We start from the raw sequence: 13780 nt of genomic DNA on the forward strand, positions 1-13780 counted from the left end.
GCGGCCCCGCGGGCCTGGAGCGCGCACAGCCCAGGGCGGTGCGTGTGGAGAGCCCACCGCCGCTCGGGCCACGTGCCCGCGGTGTCGGGTGCAAAACCGGGCGGCGGTGGGAAGAGGGGTACGGGGCGCCCCTGCGGCCGCGTCGGGGGCGCTGGGGACGGCCGGGCAGCGCCGCTGGAACCTGCCGCTTCTCCTCCCCCGGGACGCGGTAGCGCCGCCGTCCCTGGCAGCTGGCCCGGCCCGTGCTTCTCCTTGGCCCCGGGACCGTCCGGGGCAGGAAGCCGCGTCCCCTTCAGCTCGCGGGGGAGCCTGCGGGTCCTTCGCCAGCTCCCCGCGCCCGTCCCCGCGTGGGATCCGCTGGCCGCGGCGGTTTGCGGCCGCCCGACCACCCGCCGTCCTGGTGCCGGCCTCCGGGGACGTGTAGCTGTTGTGTAGCGTCGGGGAGGGCTTGATTCGGCCGAGCCGCGAGCCACCGTGCTGCTACTGCTGGGGGCGCCAGCTATTTTTTAAAATTATTTATTTATTTATTTGACAGAAGGGCAGGCGGAGGGAGAGCGAGAAGTAGGCGCTTCGCTGAGCGCGAGGTGGGGCTCGATCCCGGCACGAGCTGAAGGCCGCCGCTTCATGGGCTGAGCCACCCGCGCCCCGGGTGCACCGGGTTCCGTCTCGACTGATACACAGACGGGGTCTGTCCTCACCCGCCCCTACTGACACTTGCGCCGATCTCCTCAGAAACGGTTTCTGTATGAAAAGGGTCCAGTAGGGGCGCCTGGGTGGCTCAGTGGGTTGGGCCGCTGCCTTCGGCTCAGGTCATGATCTCGGGGTCTTGGGATCTAGTCCCGCGTCGGGCTCTTTGCTCAGCGGGGAGCCTGCTTCCCTCTCTCTCTCTCTCTCTCTCTCTGCCTGCCTTTCCGTCTGCTTGTGATCTCTCTCTGTCAAATAAATAAATAAAATCTTTAAAAAAAAATCTTAAAAAAAGAAAAGAAAAGGGACCAGTAATACGAACAGCTGCCCAGACCCGCTAATAAGCTTAAAAGACACGACATTGCAGATAGGATCCAGCCTGCGCCCCGGCACCCGTTCCCCCGCCCTCCCCCGAGTTTAGACTTTGTATCTTCTGTTCGTGTTCCTAGGCATGTCTTCCTTGTTCTCTGCGTAAACCAAGTGTGATGTTGTTCTGTGTGCTGTAAACTTTTTGTAATAAGGGCGCCTGGGGGCTCAGGTCCTGATCCCGGGTCCTGGGACCCAGCCCTATGCCAACAGGGAGTCAGCTTATCCCTCTCCCTCTGCCCTTCCCCCGTGCTCATGCTCTCTCTCTCTAGTAAATAAATAAAACCTTTAAGGAAATAATTGTTTTTCTAATCAATTAGGAGTGCCTGGCTGACCCAGTCAGAAGAGCATGTTAACTCCTGATCTTGGGCTCGTTAAGTTCAAGTCCTACATTGGGTGTACAGATAACTAAAAAAAACAACCTTAAAATTTTTCTAGGGGCATCTGGGTGGTTCAGTGGGTTAAGCCTCTGCCTTCCGCTCAGGTCATGATCTCAGGGTACTGGGATCAAGCCCCGCATCGGGCTCTCTGCTCAGCAGGGAAGCTGCTCCCCTCACCCGCCCTGCCTACTTGTGATCTCTTTGTCAAATAAATATTTTTTAAAAAACTTTAAAATTTTTCTAATAAATGATATAATTTCAGTCTAACATTCTCTGTTTTCTCTTCCCCTTTTTATATTTGTGTACATGGATACTTCTAGTCTAGCAACTGCTGATGTCAATGCCGGCATAACACCCCACTGATGATCATGTCCCGTTACATGTTTTCATTCTCCTCTTGGTGGGCATTGGGTTGGCTCCAACTTTTATTATTGCAAACAGTACTGCCAGGAGTATTCTTGCTAATGTTTCCTTGAACCCTAAAGAGAGCTTTCTCTGTATTATATCACTGGAAGTTGATTTGCTTGGTCAAAAACTATTTAACATCTTCAACTCCCACCTGTATTATTTAGTTGCTTTTTATCTTTATTTTAGTTTTTTAAAAGATTTTATTTATTTATTTATTTGACAGAGAGACACAGGGAGAGAAGGAACACATGCAGAGGGAGAGGGAGAAGCAGGCTTCCCACCGTGCAAGGAGCCCAATGCGGGGCTCCATCCCAGGACCCTGGGATCATGACCTAAGCCGAAGCTCAGAGTTGGATGCTCAACAGCCTGAGCGCCCCCACGCCCCTCGCGAGTAAATTATTTCACCACTCACCGTCTCTAGTGCTTCTGCCGGCCCCAGGATTTCTGCCCTTTGTGGCTCCTTCATTTCAAAAAATGCGTTTAAAATTAAATTTTATGACTGTGTTGGTGTAAAGAGGAACATAAACTAGGCTGGGTTGCATTCTTTTTTCTTCTGATTTCAAAATTAGAATATTTCTCATGGGCCCCTAAAAGTGTCATGAGTCCTAGGCACTGTAGATACCTGCTGTGGCTAATGAGAAAGGTAGCCCTTTCTGTTTTCTCATTTGTAAAGCAAAGATAATAGTACTTACTTAACACGGTTAAGTGCTAGGTGCCTATGGTGATTAAACGAGCCGCTCCGTGTGAAGTGTGACGTAGGCACTAGGATCAGCTGTAATGATTACTAACTTCCACCAGCAGTGAGTGGGAGCTCCTATTGCTTGACGTCGTTATTAATCTTTGATAGTCCAGTTTCATTTTTTGCCGATCTGGTGGGTGTGACATGGTTTTTCATCGAGGTTCCTTCTATTAAGTGAGATAATTCATGATCCTGTATCTAGCATAGAGCTCATCCCCTGTTCTCTTGTCTTGTGGGCCGGGTCCATGTCAGCTCTGCGCTCTCAGAAGGCTTCAGCGAATGGCGGGTGAATGAACAAAGGAGTGAATGAAGGAGTAGCTCAGTTAACACAGGTAGTAGAATTTGGGTATGAGAGGTAGAGACAACTATTTGCAGAGGAGACCTAGTTCAGCGGAGTGACCACAAACTTTCAAGTCAGACAACCGTGGGTTCGGATTCATTGATCCACTTGCTATGCAACTTTGGGCAAGATGTGTCTTCTCAGTCCCCAGCTGCTGTCCACCAAGCAGGCAGCATGATGCTACTTGGTGGGACTGTACGGAGAACAGCACACGGAGGATGCTGTGGGTCCGGCGTAATTCCTGGAACCAGCTGGTGCTCAACAGACGTGGACTCCTTGCCTTTTCCCCTGTCTGCCTGGGTCCCTCGTGGGCTGGCAGTACATCAGCAGCCGATATTTCAGGATCTGATGCTAGAAGTCTGGCTACGTGGACGCGCTAAAAATGGCAGAAAGAGCCCTGGATTTGGAGTCGGAAGACGTGGGGTCTAGTCTTGCTTCTTTCTGTCTCTGCTGTGAGCACATCACTTCTCCTTGGTGGGCGGATCTCCTGTTTCTTAAATGAATTGGCTGTTAGGTTTACCACAGGACCCAGCAATTCCACTCCCAGGGAGGTTTCCAAGGGAAAGGAGAACATTTGTCCACACAGCAATTTGTAAACAAATGCTTACAGCTCCATTATTCATAGTAGCCAAAGGTGGAAACAATGGAAATGTCCATCAACTCATGAACGGGTAAAAAACATGTAATATACTTATTATGTGGAAATTAATATATGGACATATATTATCCATAAAATAGATTTTTAATTTTTATTCCACAAAAAGGAATGAAGTGCTGATACATGCTAAAACATGAACGAAGCTTGAAAACATTATGCTCGGTGAGAAAAACCAGACACAAAACCCTACACATTTTATTATTCCATTCAGACAAGATATCCAGAACAGGGAAATTTACAGAGACAGGAAGCAGAGGGATGCCTGGGGTGGCTCGGTTGGTTGAGCGTCATCCTTCTGCTCAGGGCATGAGTCCAGGGTCCTGGGATCGAGTCCTGCAAAGGAGTCCTTGCTCAACGAGGAGTCTGCTTCTCCCTCTGCCTGCGCTCCCCCTGCTGGTGCTCGCTGACAGATAAATGAATACAATCTTTAAAAAAATGCAGATTCCTGGTCTCTTAAGGGCCAGAGGATGGGTGGAGTGCAGTTGAGGGAAGAGAGGAGTGACAGCTAGAGGGTACAATGTTTATTTTTGACGTGATGAAATGTTCCAAAATCGACTGTGCTGATGGCGGCACATATCTGTAAATATACTGAAAACCCTCGAGTCATCAGTGAAATGGGTAAGTTATAGGTATGTGAGTTACAGCTCAATGAAGCTGTTAAAAAAAAGAATGCGCCGAACATGATCTTTTAGGCTCAAACTGTAGCTGACATTTCAAACTGACACACCTGTAAGGTAGGCACCTGAAGTTCACTAGGCAATTCTTCCACCTTCTCTCTTTGGTTGTAAATTTCCATAATAAACGCGGGGTTGGGGGAGCCCCCAGATGACGTCCGTTTGTTCGTTTCTTATGGAAGTAATCTCCGCAGCAGTGTGGACCTGAACTACCGACCCGAGATCGGGAGCCGCACGCCCTTCCCACCAAGCCAGCCAGGGGCCCCTTGAGCCTGAGGATGATTTTTAAAAATCTCACATCAATTCCATGGAAAATTCCCATCCCAAGCTCTCTAAAGGCAGAGACGAGGGGCGCCTGGGTGGCTCCGTGGGTTAAGCCTCTGCCTACGGCTCAGGTCATGATCTCAGGGTCCTGGGATCGAGCCCCGCCTCGGGCTCCCTGCTCAGCGGGGAGCCTGCTTCCCCCTCTGCCTCTGCCCCTCCCCCTGCACCTGTCCCTCTCAAATAAGTAAATAAATAAAACCTTTAAAAAAAATAAGTAAAGGTGGCGACCAGGGCGGCCGCACTTCCCGCTGCCTCTGCGGCACCCACACCGGCGTCTGGGGCGCTGCCGGCTCCCAGGAACGCTCGTTAAAGGAGGCCTGCGAACGAGCGAGCCGCGGGTGGCCCTGGGTGCGGGGGTCCGGCCGGGCGGCCGTGCTCCGGGCGCCGACGACCCTCCCTCCCTGCCGGGGCTGCGCACGAGCCCGCAGCCGGCCGCGACCGGCGTCGGCGGAGTGGGGCTGCAGGGCCGACCCCGGGTTGCGGGCCGCGCCTCACACAGCGGCGAGCGCGGCGTTTTACGGCCGGAACGAGGTGCGCGCGCGCTCGTGACGAGATCGAGTCCCACCAGCGGCAAGACCTGAAGGGTGCCAGCGGCTGCGCCACCCCACGCTTGCAAGTGGACGTAGTGTTTTCAGGAGTTTCGGGCCTGACCCGGCTCCATCCTCTCCCCGCTCTTAAGTGACTGGCAGGAGCCGATTGGGAGGGCCCCGCAGGCCTCCCCGAGGACCTGCCTCCTCCTGCCCGTGTGACCTGCCGTCCTTCTGGGATCCCAGCTCCTCGCCGCGCGGGGAGGCCCGAGCGGGAAGCGGACCCTTCTTCTCGGGGCCGCGTGTTTCCGGCCGGAGCGTTTTCCCGGAGGGCCCGGACGGCGCGCCTCTTCCCCAGGGTCTCTCCCTGGAGGTCGCGGTCCCTCCTTGCCCGGGACTTCCTTACGGGCGCTCTCCCAGTGGCCGCCGCTTCCGCCCGGCCGGACCAGAGAGATGGTCCCAGCTCGCCTCGGACGGGCGCGAGAGGACGACGGCCGGGACGGAGTTACTTCGAGGAAGAGCCGGCACGGTGTGAGCGGCGGAGAGGGGAGAACCATAGAGAGGGTGGCGGCGGATAGAGCAGCCGGGACGGGAGGGAAACGAGGGAAGGAGAGATGTTTGTGTGTAGAAGGGCGGGAGGAGGAAAAAACCCCCCCAAAACAAAAAACCAACCATAGAGAGGCCAGCGGAGGCAGGAAGGGCCGCGGTGGGCGGGGCGGAAGAAAGGGGGTGTGGGAAAGGGACCTGGCCTCCGAAGGCGGCGCGGAGGCTGCGGCGGGACTGACTCCTGGCAGGAGGCATGCGGTGTGTTTTTTCGGTGTCCGCTCCCTCTTGGAGCCTCAGTTTTCCCCCTGCAAACGGGCATGGTTGCGATGCCCACCTTCCCGGGTTCGGACCTCATTCTTTCTCAGGCCCGCGTTGCAGCGCCGGTCCCCTCCCTCGGCCCCCGGCCCGCTCTGTGCCTACTTTGTACCCGGGCCCATCAGCATTTCATACCTCGGGCTGCTAGGACGGGCTCAGAGTAACCTTTTGCAGGGAATGCGGCTGTTTTTTTCCCCACTTAATTCCTCCAGAAAGCATCCTCTGACTCCTGCCTGGCTCCAGCTCTCCTCGCCCCCAGGCTTCTCTCTTGCTGACCTCAGGCCACTAGTTTCAGAGGAATCCCAGAGCCCTCACACGGTGGTGTCCCTGCCGAGCTCAGAACCCTCCCGTGAGGTGCAGCGTATAGTCCAAGTCCCTCCAGCAAGGACCTGTTGATGTCCCCCGCTGGCACTGTCCCCGGCTGCATGAAGGACGGTCGTTCTCTAGGCTGGGCCCGTCTTGGCTCGGTGTGTCCCATGCAATGGATCCACCGCCTAGGATTCATCTATTTCTCAAGCCGTGGTGGGCATTTGGTTTCTTTCCATTTTTCGCTCTTAGGAATAATGCTGCTCTGAACACTCAGGCTTAAGGTTTTGTATAAACCTTTTTTATACAAAAGAAAAAAAAAAGGTTTTCGGTTTTGTTGAGTATCTCTCGGCAAATGGAACTGCTGGGCCACATGGTAAGTTGTCATCTTTAACTTATGGAGGAAATGCACGATTCTTTGTTCCCACCAGCGATGTCTGACGGTTCCGGTTTCCCTACATCCTCGCGGAGCTCCGGTGTCTTCGGGTTCACCCAATGGCCTTTCCCTTCAGGTCCCGCAGCACCTCCCACTGGGACTTGAACTCCGCATGGCCCCTGGAAGCACCCACCTCATCCATCAGCTTTGTTTTCTTGCCCTTTGTACCACAGCTGCTTTCCAGATTCTTGCTAAGTGCGTTAAGTTGGGGGATGTAGACGGAGCAGTGTCTGACCATATTCACCGTCAGAGCCCCAGGTGCTGGGGTGAAGACTGCGGTGTGCCTGCTTCGCTGCTTCCACAGACGGAATGTGTCTCCCCCTCCCCCGCACCCCAGATTCATATGTTGAAACCTAATCCCCAATGTGACAGTATTAGGAGATGGGGCCTTTGAGAATCGATTAGACCATGGTGGGGAGGCTCCATGAATGGGTTTAGTGCTCTTATAAAACGGACCCCAGAGACCTCCCTTGCCCCTTCCGTGTGGGGACAACAGAAGGTGCGGTCTGTGAATCTGGACGCTGAATCTGCTGGCATGTTGACCGTAGCCTTCCCAGCCTCCACAACTGTGAGAAGCACATTTCTCCCACCCTGGGTCTGGGGTTCTATGATGGGAGTCAGTGGACGGGGGATGTTGTGTCGCGGGAGCACATTGTTGAGCTTTTCCAGACCTAGGTTTCTTCAGCCCGCCAGGCCTCCTCCCTGCCATCGAGAGAGATCCTTCCACTTAAAAATGGGCCAGATGTTTCAGGAGAGGAGCTCTCTCTCTCTCTGACAAATAAAATCTTAATACACACACACACACACACACACACACGGGCGCCTGGGTGGCTCAGTGGGTTGAGCCGCTGCCTTCAGCTCAGGTCATGATCTCAGGGTCCTGGGATTGAGTCCTGCATCGGGCTCTCTGCTCGGCAGGGAGCCTGCTTCCCTCTCTCTCTCTCTCTCTCTCTGCCTGCTTCTCTGCCTACTTGTGATCTCTGTCAAATAAATAAAATCTTAAAAATATATATATATATATTTATATAATCATATTAATTATAACTTTGTGTGTGTAATTTACGTGAGGTTTAAAAACAAGCCAACATCATGTTTCGGATTTGACATCGAAATGTGGTTAGGCTTGCCCAGGGTTAATGATCGGCAGGAAGCCCTTGGGGGAGCTCTTCAGGGTGCTGGTTATATTACTGTGTATATAAGTAAAAATTCACTGATCCGTTACTTTGGGTAACTTACATCTGATATTAAAAAAAAAAAAACAACAGAATGGTGGCATCTATATGACAAGTGGGGAAACAGTCACCAAATGAGCACGGTGTCACAGGACACTTCTCAGATTCACCTGGACAGACTTGGGGTCTGACTGTTCGGAGACTAGACTGGGACCCTGTCCTTTCTAAGCGGCTTCATTAAAATCTGCGGTTTGCCGTAAGGTCCTGATGGAGGCCCAGCCCTTCCGGACGGTTAGCAGGGAGCCTGGCTCCCGCCGTCTGGTTTCTCCCCGCAGCGCGCTCACCAGCGCGGAGCCGGCCCCAGACCCCCCCGCCCCCACTCCCGTCCTGGGAGCCGCCAGGCTGCGGGGCGCTCCGGCGCTCTTTCCCCAAGGACGCGCCCTCGTTTTCAGCCTGAACGTTCCAGTTTTACGCCTTGTAACTCTCAGGGGCCCCAGCACGGTTTCCCTAAAGTGAACATAACGGGATGAGAAACAGCCGAGTCTCAGCTCTGCGCCGCCGTCCTGGCTCTGCGGTCCAGGAGACCTTGTCCTTTGAAGTCCCCGCGTCCCCCGCATCGGAGTCTTTGGTGATGCTTTTGGTCTGCTGGTTGTCAACCCTCCCGAGGTCTCCCTGGGGTGACAGCTCCATAGTTTGGTCCTTGTCGCCCCCACGAGGCCCAGGAGGGCTCCTTGCTGCAGCAGGTGTCCCTTAAAAATACGGTTTGCCACCTCTGAAGGGAAGGCAGGCACAGCTGCTTCGCTCTGCTTTGCTCCCTCTTGTTTCCCTGGCGGATGCCCGGAAGGAGACCCTCCCATCCGCCCAGTGGAACCCAGGTTCCGGGAACCGTTCTTATGAGGGCGTGTGCTCCCCCCGGAAGGCTTTCACGGGAACGCCCCCCTTCCTTTCCGGTCGGGGTCTTGGCGCCTTTAGGGTTCCCAGAAGACCGGGTCCCGCCGCCTCCTGAGGCCCTGGGGGCCGCGACCGGGCGGCCGCACGGACAGAAAGAGCCGTGTCCGGAGTCAGGGGTCCGGAAGCTGAAGGACCCCGCGCCGAGGGGGAGGACTCTGCGGAGAGTCTGAGGGGAGGCTCCGGCCGGCACGCGGGGTGGGGGGTGGGAAGGAGCGGAGCTGAGCGCCGGGGACGGGGCGCGGGCCGGAGACCGTCGGGGGCGCGGGCGGGGCGGACAGCGGCGCGGCCGTGCGGGGGGAACGCGGGGCGGGCGGGGTGCAGACGCCGGGTGTTGCAGGACAGGCGTGCGGGCCGCGGGCCGGCGGCTGCTCTGCGGCGGGGGCCGGGGTGGCCGCATCCGCGCCCCGCGAAGGAAAGCACGGGGTCGTGCGGGGGCCGGGGGCCGGGGAGGGGCTCGGTGCGCACGCTGAGCCGGTGGCAGCCGCCGGAGGCCGTGCGAGCCGGGGAGCGCGGGGCGGCGAAGTCGGCTAGTCCAGCTTCCGGCTCGTGGGGCGCCGCGTCGGCCGGCGGGTTAGGGGTAGCGGGCGGAGGAGGACGTGGGGACGCGGGCGCCCTTCGGTCGCCCCACGCAGGTCTTCCTCCTGTCGCTGCCCGCCTGCCTTCAGGGATGCCCCTGCCTTAGCTTTCATCAACGAGGCTGCTCCCGCCCTCCGCGAATACCCTCCCCCAGGTTTGCTCTCCGCCTGTCCTTGGGCCTCAGCTCCTCTCCTGCGCTGGACCCGGGGATCATTGACTGCAGGACCCGGGCCCACAGAGGGCCTGGCAGCAGGGTCCCCGGCCCTGGGACGCTGACCGCCGGGGATGTATTAACTGTCAAGGCCGGGTTTGCTTCGCTGTCGCAGGGCGGTGGTCGTTCCGGCCTGTCTTTCCCGTGTGGCCACCGAGAAATGGCCCGCCCCTTCTGATCTTGCTGTCGGCCCCCGGTGGCGCCGGAACCGCTGTTGGAGTGGCGGCGGGGCTGCAAGGGGCGGCCCCTGGAGCTCACCGCGGGGCCTGGGGCTGGGCGCCCGGAGGTAGGCCTGCCCGGGCTCTTCCCGCCTGGGTCCGGGCCCCTTGGCGGCCCCGCCAGTCCCGGCGCCCCACTGGCGGTCTCGGGCCCCTTCCAGTGGCCGGGGTGCTCATGTGCAGGGAGGAGGTCCACGGGTCAGAGCCCCGCCCTCGCTGCCCCCGATGACCCCTGCATGCACCCGGGAGCCACGGCATCACCCGCTCCGGGCCAGGAGCTCCCGCGCGTGCCCCGAGCTTGCAAGCGCTGCAGCAAGGCCTGGCTTCTTTGGGGCCCTGGAGCAGCACGTGCAGGCTGGAAGGAACTTGCTGGACGGCGGAGAGGCCATGGAAACTCTGTAGACGCTCTTGTTTTGGGTGCAGATGGCAGAGGCCCTGGTCTTAATTGCTGTGTGACCTGAGCCCCTGTTTTCTCGGTCCTGGAAGAGGAAATGACTTGGGGTTTCCCAGCCAACTCTGGTCAGGGGTGAGAGGCGGGAGCCTCCTGTTGGACCCCTGACCTGCCACAGCCCCTCTCTGTAGCCTGGGGTGCACGGCTGTGCCATGCTGTAGCTCAGCGTCCCATCTGTAGGTGGGACGGAATGAGACATGGGATGGTAAGGGAGCTACAGGGGTGCGGCGTCACTCAAAGGCAGCACCTGCCACTCCCCTACCTGTTTTCCCAACTCACGGGGCCTGCTCGGACAGGCTCAAAACAGTGTGAGGTGGGCTTTTAAGATTTTATTTATTTCGGGGCGCCTGGGTGGCTCAGTGGGTTAAAGCCTCTGCTTTTGGCTCAGGTCATGATCCCAGGGTCCTGGGATCGAGCCCCCTCATCGGGCTCTCTGCTCCGTGGGGAGCCTGCTTCCTCCTCTCTCTGCCTGCCTCTCTGCCTGCTTGTGATCTCTCTGTGTCAAATAAATAAAAAATCTTAAAAAAATTTTTAAAAAATTTATTTGACAGGGATGGAGTGAGAGAGCGAACACAAGCAGGGGGAGTGGGAGAGGGGGAAGCAGACTCCTGCTGAGCAGGGAGGCCAGTGTGGGTCTCGATTCCAGGACCCCAGGATCATGACCTGAGCTGAAGGCTGATGCTTAATGACTGAGCCACCCAGGTGCCCCTCAGTGTGTTTTGATTCTTAAGTTGTTGGGGTGGACCTGAAACCCAAATTATGTGGGAACTTTTCCTTTGTGAGTAAGTTCTTGGCCAGAGACCTTAGGCACACCTGCCTCTGCCTGGGGGGCTGGAGCCCTCTGGGAAGGCATCGATGCATCCACTTAGGGTAGCACGGCTGAGACAAGGCTTGGAGGAGTGAGTGGGAGCAGGAGATGTGGCATTGTTAGGATCCTGCTCAACAGAGCAGTGAGGGTTTGGGTGACACAAAGGACTTGCGGTGTGGGACTCAGTGGCCCCAAGGGCAGGGGGGCTTGGAGGCAGAGAACCCCTGCAAAAGGAGGGTCAGGGAGACCTGGGATGGGGTGCAGAGAGGAGGGCAGGAAGCTGGTGAGTGGATTACTAAGACCCAGATTGACCCAGAGGCAAAGGCTTGGCGATCACTTCTTCCCCAAAGGAGAGAAGGACTTGTTGCATGGGAGTGCAAGGTTGTGTGGAGTGAGCATGGGAGTGCAAGGTCGTGTGGAGTGAGCGGTGGGCGTTGAGAGGAGAGTGGTCCGGTCCAGGAAATACTCCTGTTGGAGGCTGGGCTCCAGCTGTAGGCTGCGGAGGGAAGGGAGGGTGCGGGGGGGGGGGGGGGGTTGATACTGTCTCTGCCACTGGGGCTGGGGGAGCGGACCGGATGCAAGCCTCTTGCCCTTCCTGAGGCTCAGGGGAGTGCCAGCCCCACTGGATTACTGAGAGGCAGAGTGAGCTGAAGGCTGGGGACATGGGTAATGGGTCCTAGATGAGGCTGGAGAGATTGCTGAGCTGGTGGGTGGGAATGCCAGCCAGCACAAGCAGTGTCCCTGCCCGCCTGGGAGGTCAGGGCACAGGATTTGGGATGACTGAGGAGGAGGCCGCAGTCAGAGGAAGGGGAAGAGTGGCAAGTCGAGGAAAACACAGGAGCCTTTGCACCTAGAGTCGTGTAAGTTCAAGGTCCGGTCGGGGGCTGCAAGGTGCTGTCTGGCTCTGGGGAGCTGAGGAAGGGTGGGGGCAGGGGAGAATGAGACCATCCAAGGTTCATGTGGGGAGTCATGGTGACCACATTCCAGGAGAGAAGCGGGGTTTTATGGCTGTGGGTAGGGAATGCTTCACTTTTGGATGGGGGGATTGAAATCATTCATTTATTCATTCATTCAACCAAAACTGAATTGAGCCCCTACCCTCTCCCAAGACCTTGGCTGGGTTCTGAGGATACAGCGTCATCCCAGACGGGATTTCTCTGCCTTTGCGGAGTGGGAAAGGCAGGCAGAAGAGCGAATTGGTAAGTAAGCCAGACCACCATGGACGGCCCTATGGGATGCTGGAAGGAAACAATGAGGAGGCAGAGCCGGGTGTCACCCACTTGACCTCGGACTCAGTCAGCAAAGCTTCAGTGACAAGGTACCATCTGAGTGGAGACCCGAATGGTCAGAAAGGGTCCATCCCGGTGAGGGGCTAGGGGCGACACTCGAGAGAGAGGGAACAGCAGATGCAGGCCCTGGAGGCTGGGAGAGGGGGCAGGGGCAGTACTGTGCTTGGTGGGTCCCTGGGCTTCATTCTGAGTACGGTGCGGAGGGTTTTAAGTCCACAGAGGACACGATTCCCTGGGTTTAAACAAATACAGGGGCTGCAGTATTGCCATAAAGAGAAAGTTCCAGAGGGTGGGTGGGAGGCTGTCCCAGCAAGCAGGGGGCAAACCGCAGTGTGCATAGTGGACACCAGCTGTGGCTGGGGTCTGGCAGAAGCTGGTGCTGTCCTGACGCAGGCCAATCGCATGATCTCTCCCAGCTTCTGCCACCTCACCCATAAAAGGGATCTTTGTGACCCCTGTGTCAGAGGTCTGCTCTGAGGACCAATACACTCAGCACTGCTGGGCCGCATAGTGAGGGCGCAGAGTGCTGGTCACCGTCGTTGTTTCTGGAGATGGGGGGTGCTCTGGCTGTCGTGGACGCGGGTAGTTACAGGGTTCTGAAACTCAAGAAAGGGATCCGGGCAGCAGGCTGATTGGGTTAGCTGTCTGTGTAGACCAGAGTCCCTGTTGCCCAGGGTGATACTTGGGAAGCCTGCTGTCACCTGGGGGAGGTGGGGACGAGAGAGGTGCTACAGGCATCTGGACAATACAGTGTGAAGGACAGGTCCCCACACTGAAGAATGATCCAGTTCCAAAGTACCGATAGTGTCAGAGCTGGGAAACCCCAGTGTAGACAGATGGTGTAGTTGCCCTGCACACAAGGTGTGCCCTCTGCTCACCAGTCCCTGTCCTCCCTACTGCCCGGTGAGGACAATGCTGTTCCATAGCATCAGAATGAGCCACACTTGGGAAATGTGAAAACGAGACGGGTGACATCCGTTTTAACATGATGCCTTACTTAACCCAGTATATCCAAAGTATGACCACTGTGAACCATAATCCATCTAAAAGTCATTCACGAAAGGTCCTGCCTCTTTTCTTTCCAGAATAAGTCTTCAGAATCTGGGGGGCGTCTTGCATTGACAGCATGGCTCACCTCAGGCCAGACCCACGTCAAACCTCCCTGAGCCACGGCACCATGCAAGGGGGCTTTAGTTCTAGCCGAATTCCACACATGTCTGGAGGTTTCTGGAAGGTTTTCGGAAGAATGCTTTCTCAGCTCAGCTTACTGCCACATCCAGAAATTGTTTTCCAAGTGCGTCTGGGATTTTGAGTTTGCGTATTTTCTGGCTTCTTGGATACTGCCTAGTAAAACACTGAGAAATAGCATATGGTCCAGACCAAACACTGAATCCTTTCTGG

General features: G+C 56.6%; 1 protein-coding gene and 3 long non-coding RNA genes across 6 annotated transcripts; 3 read left to right on the forward strand and 1 right to left on the reverse strand.

The window, feature by feature from the left end:
• The first annotated feature begins 178 nt into the window (after positions 1–178).
• Positions 179–1458, forward strand: LOC125088945 (uncharacterized). Its single transcript, XR_007123819.1, has 2 exons — positions 179–759; positions 997–1458. It is a non-coding gene; the product is annotated as an uncharacterized LOC125088945 (long non-coding RNA).
• Positions 1459–4783: 3325 nt separating this feature from the next.
• On the forward strand, positions 4784–7493 carry LOC125088944 (uncharacterized). Its single transcript, XR_007123818.1, has 2 exons — positions 4784–6058; positions 6699–7493. It is a non-coding gene; the product is annotated as an uncharacterized LOC125088944 (long non-coding RNA).
• Positions 7494–8766: 1273 nt separating this feature from the next.
• On the reverse strand, positions 8767–10436 carry LOC125088586 (vegetative cell wall protein gp1-like). Its single transcript, XM_047709786.1, has 3 exons — positions 10392–10436; positions 9547–9844; positions 8767–9485 (listed from the first exon to the last, which is right to left on the reverse strand). The coding sequence occupies exons 1-3, from the start codon at positions 10434–10436 to the stop codon at positions 8767–8769; spliced, it is 1062 nt and encodes a 353-aa protein (XP_047565742.1).
• Positions 10437–11628: 1192 nt separating this feature from the next.
• LOC125089218 (uncharacterized) lies at positions 11629–13738 on the forward strand. Of its 3 annotated transcripts, none has more exons than XR_007123882.1 (3): positions 11629–12827; positions 12858–12961; positions 13465–13738. It is a non-coding gene; the product is annotated as an uncharacterized LOC125089218 (long non-coding RNA). The 3 variants fall into 3 exon arrangements; XR_007123881.1 differs by having other exon boundaries at positions 11629–12454; positions 12796–12827; positions 12858–13738; XR_007123880.1 differs by having other exon boundaries at positions 12858–13738.
• The last annotated feature ends 42 nt before the right edge of the window (positions 13739–13780 follow it).

The sequence above is a fragment of the Lutra lutra genome, chromosome 17 (assembly GCF_902655055.1).
Source record: "Lutra lutra chromosome 17, mLutLut1.2, whole genome shotgun sequence".
NCBI classification, from domain to species: domain Eukaryota; kingdom Metazoa; phylum Chordata; class Mammalia; order Carnivora; family Mustelidae; genus Lutra; species Lutra lutra.

What these genes read in the sequence shown, in the direction of transcription:
- LOC125088586 (XM_047709786.1), bottom strand. Translation starts at nt 10,436, where the DNA reads ATGGCACAGCCGTGCACCCCAGGCTACAGAGAGGGGCTGTGGCAG. An exon ending in ACAGAGAGGGGCTGTGGCAG is followed by an intron (nt 9,845 to 10,391) that starts GTCAGGGGTCCA and finishes CGCCCCTTGCAG; the next exon opens with CCCCGCCGCCACTCCAACAG. An exon ending in GAGAGCAAACCTGGGGGAGG is followed by an intron (nt 9,486 to 9,546) that starts GTATTCGCGGAG and finishes GCATCCCTGAAG; the next exon opens with GCAGGCGGGCAGCGACAGGA.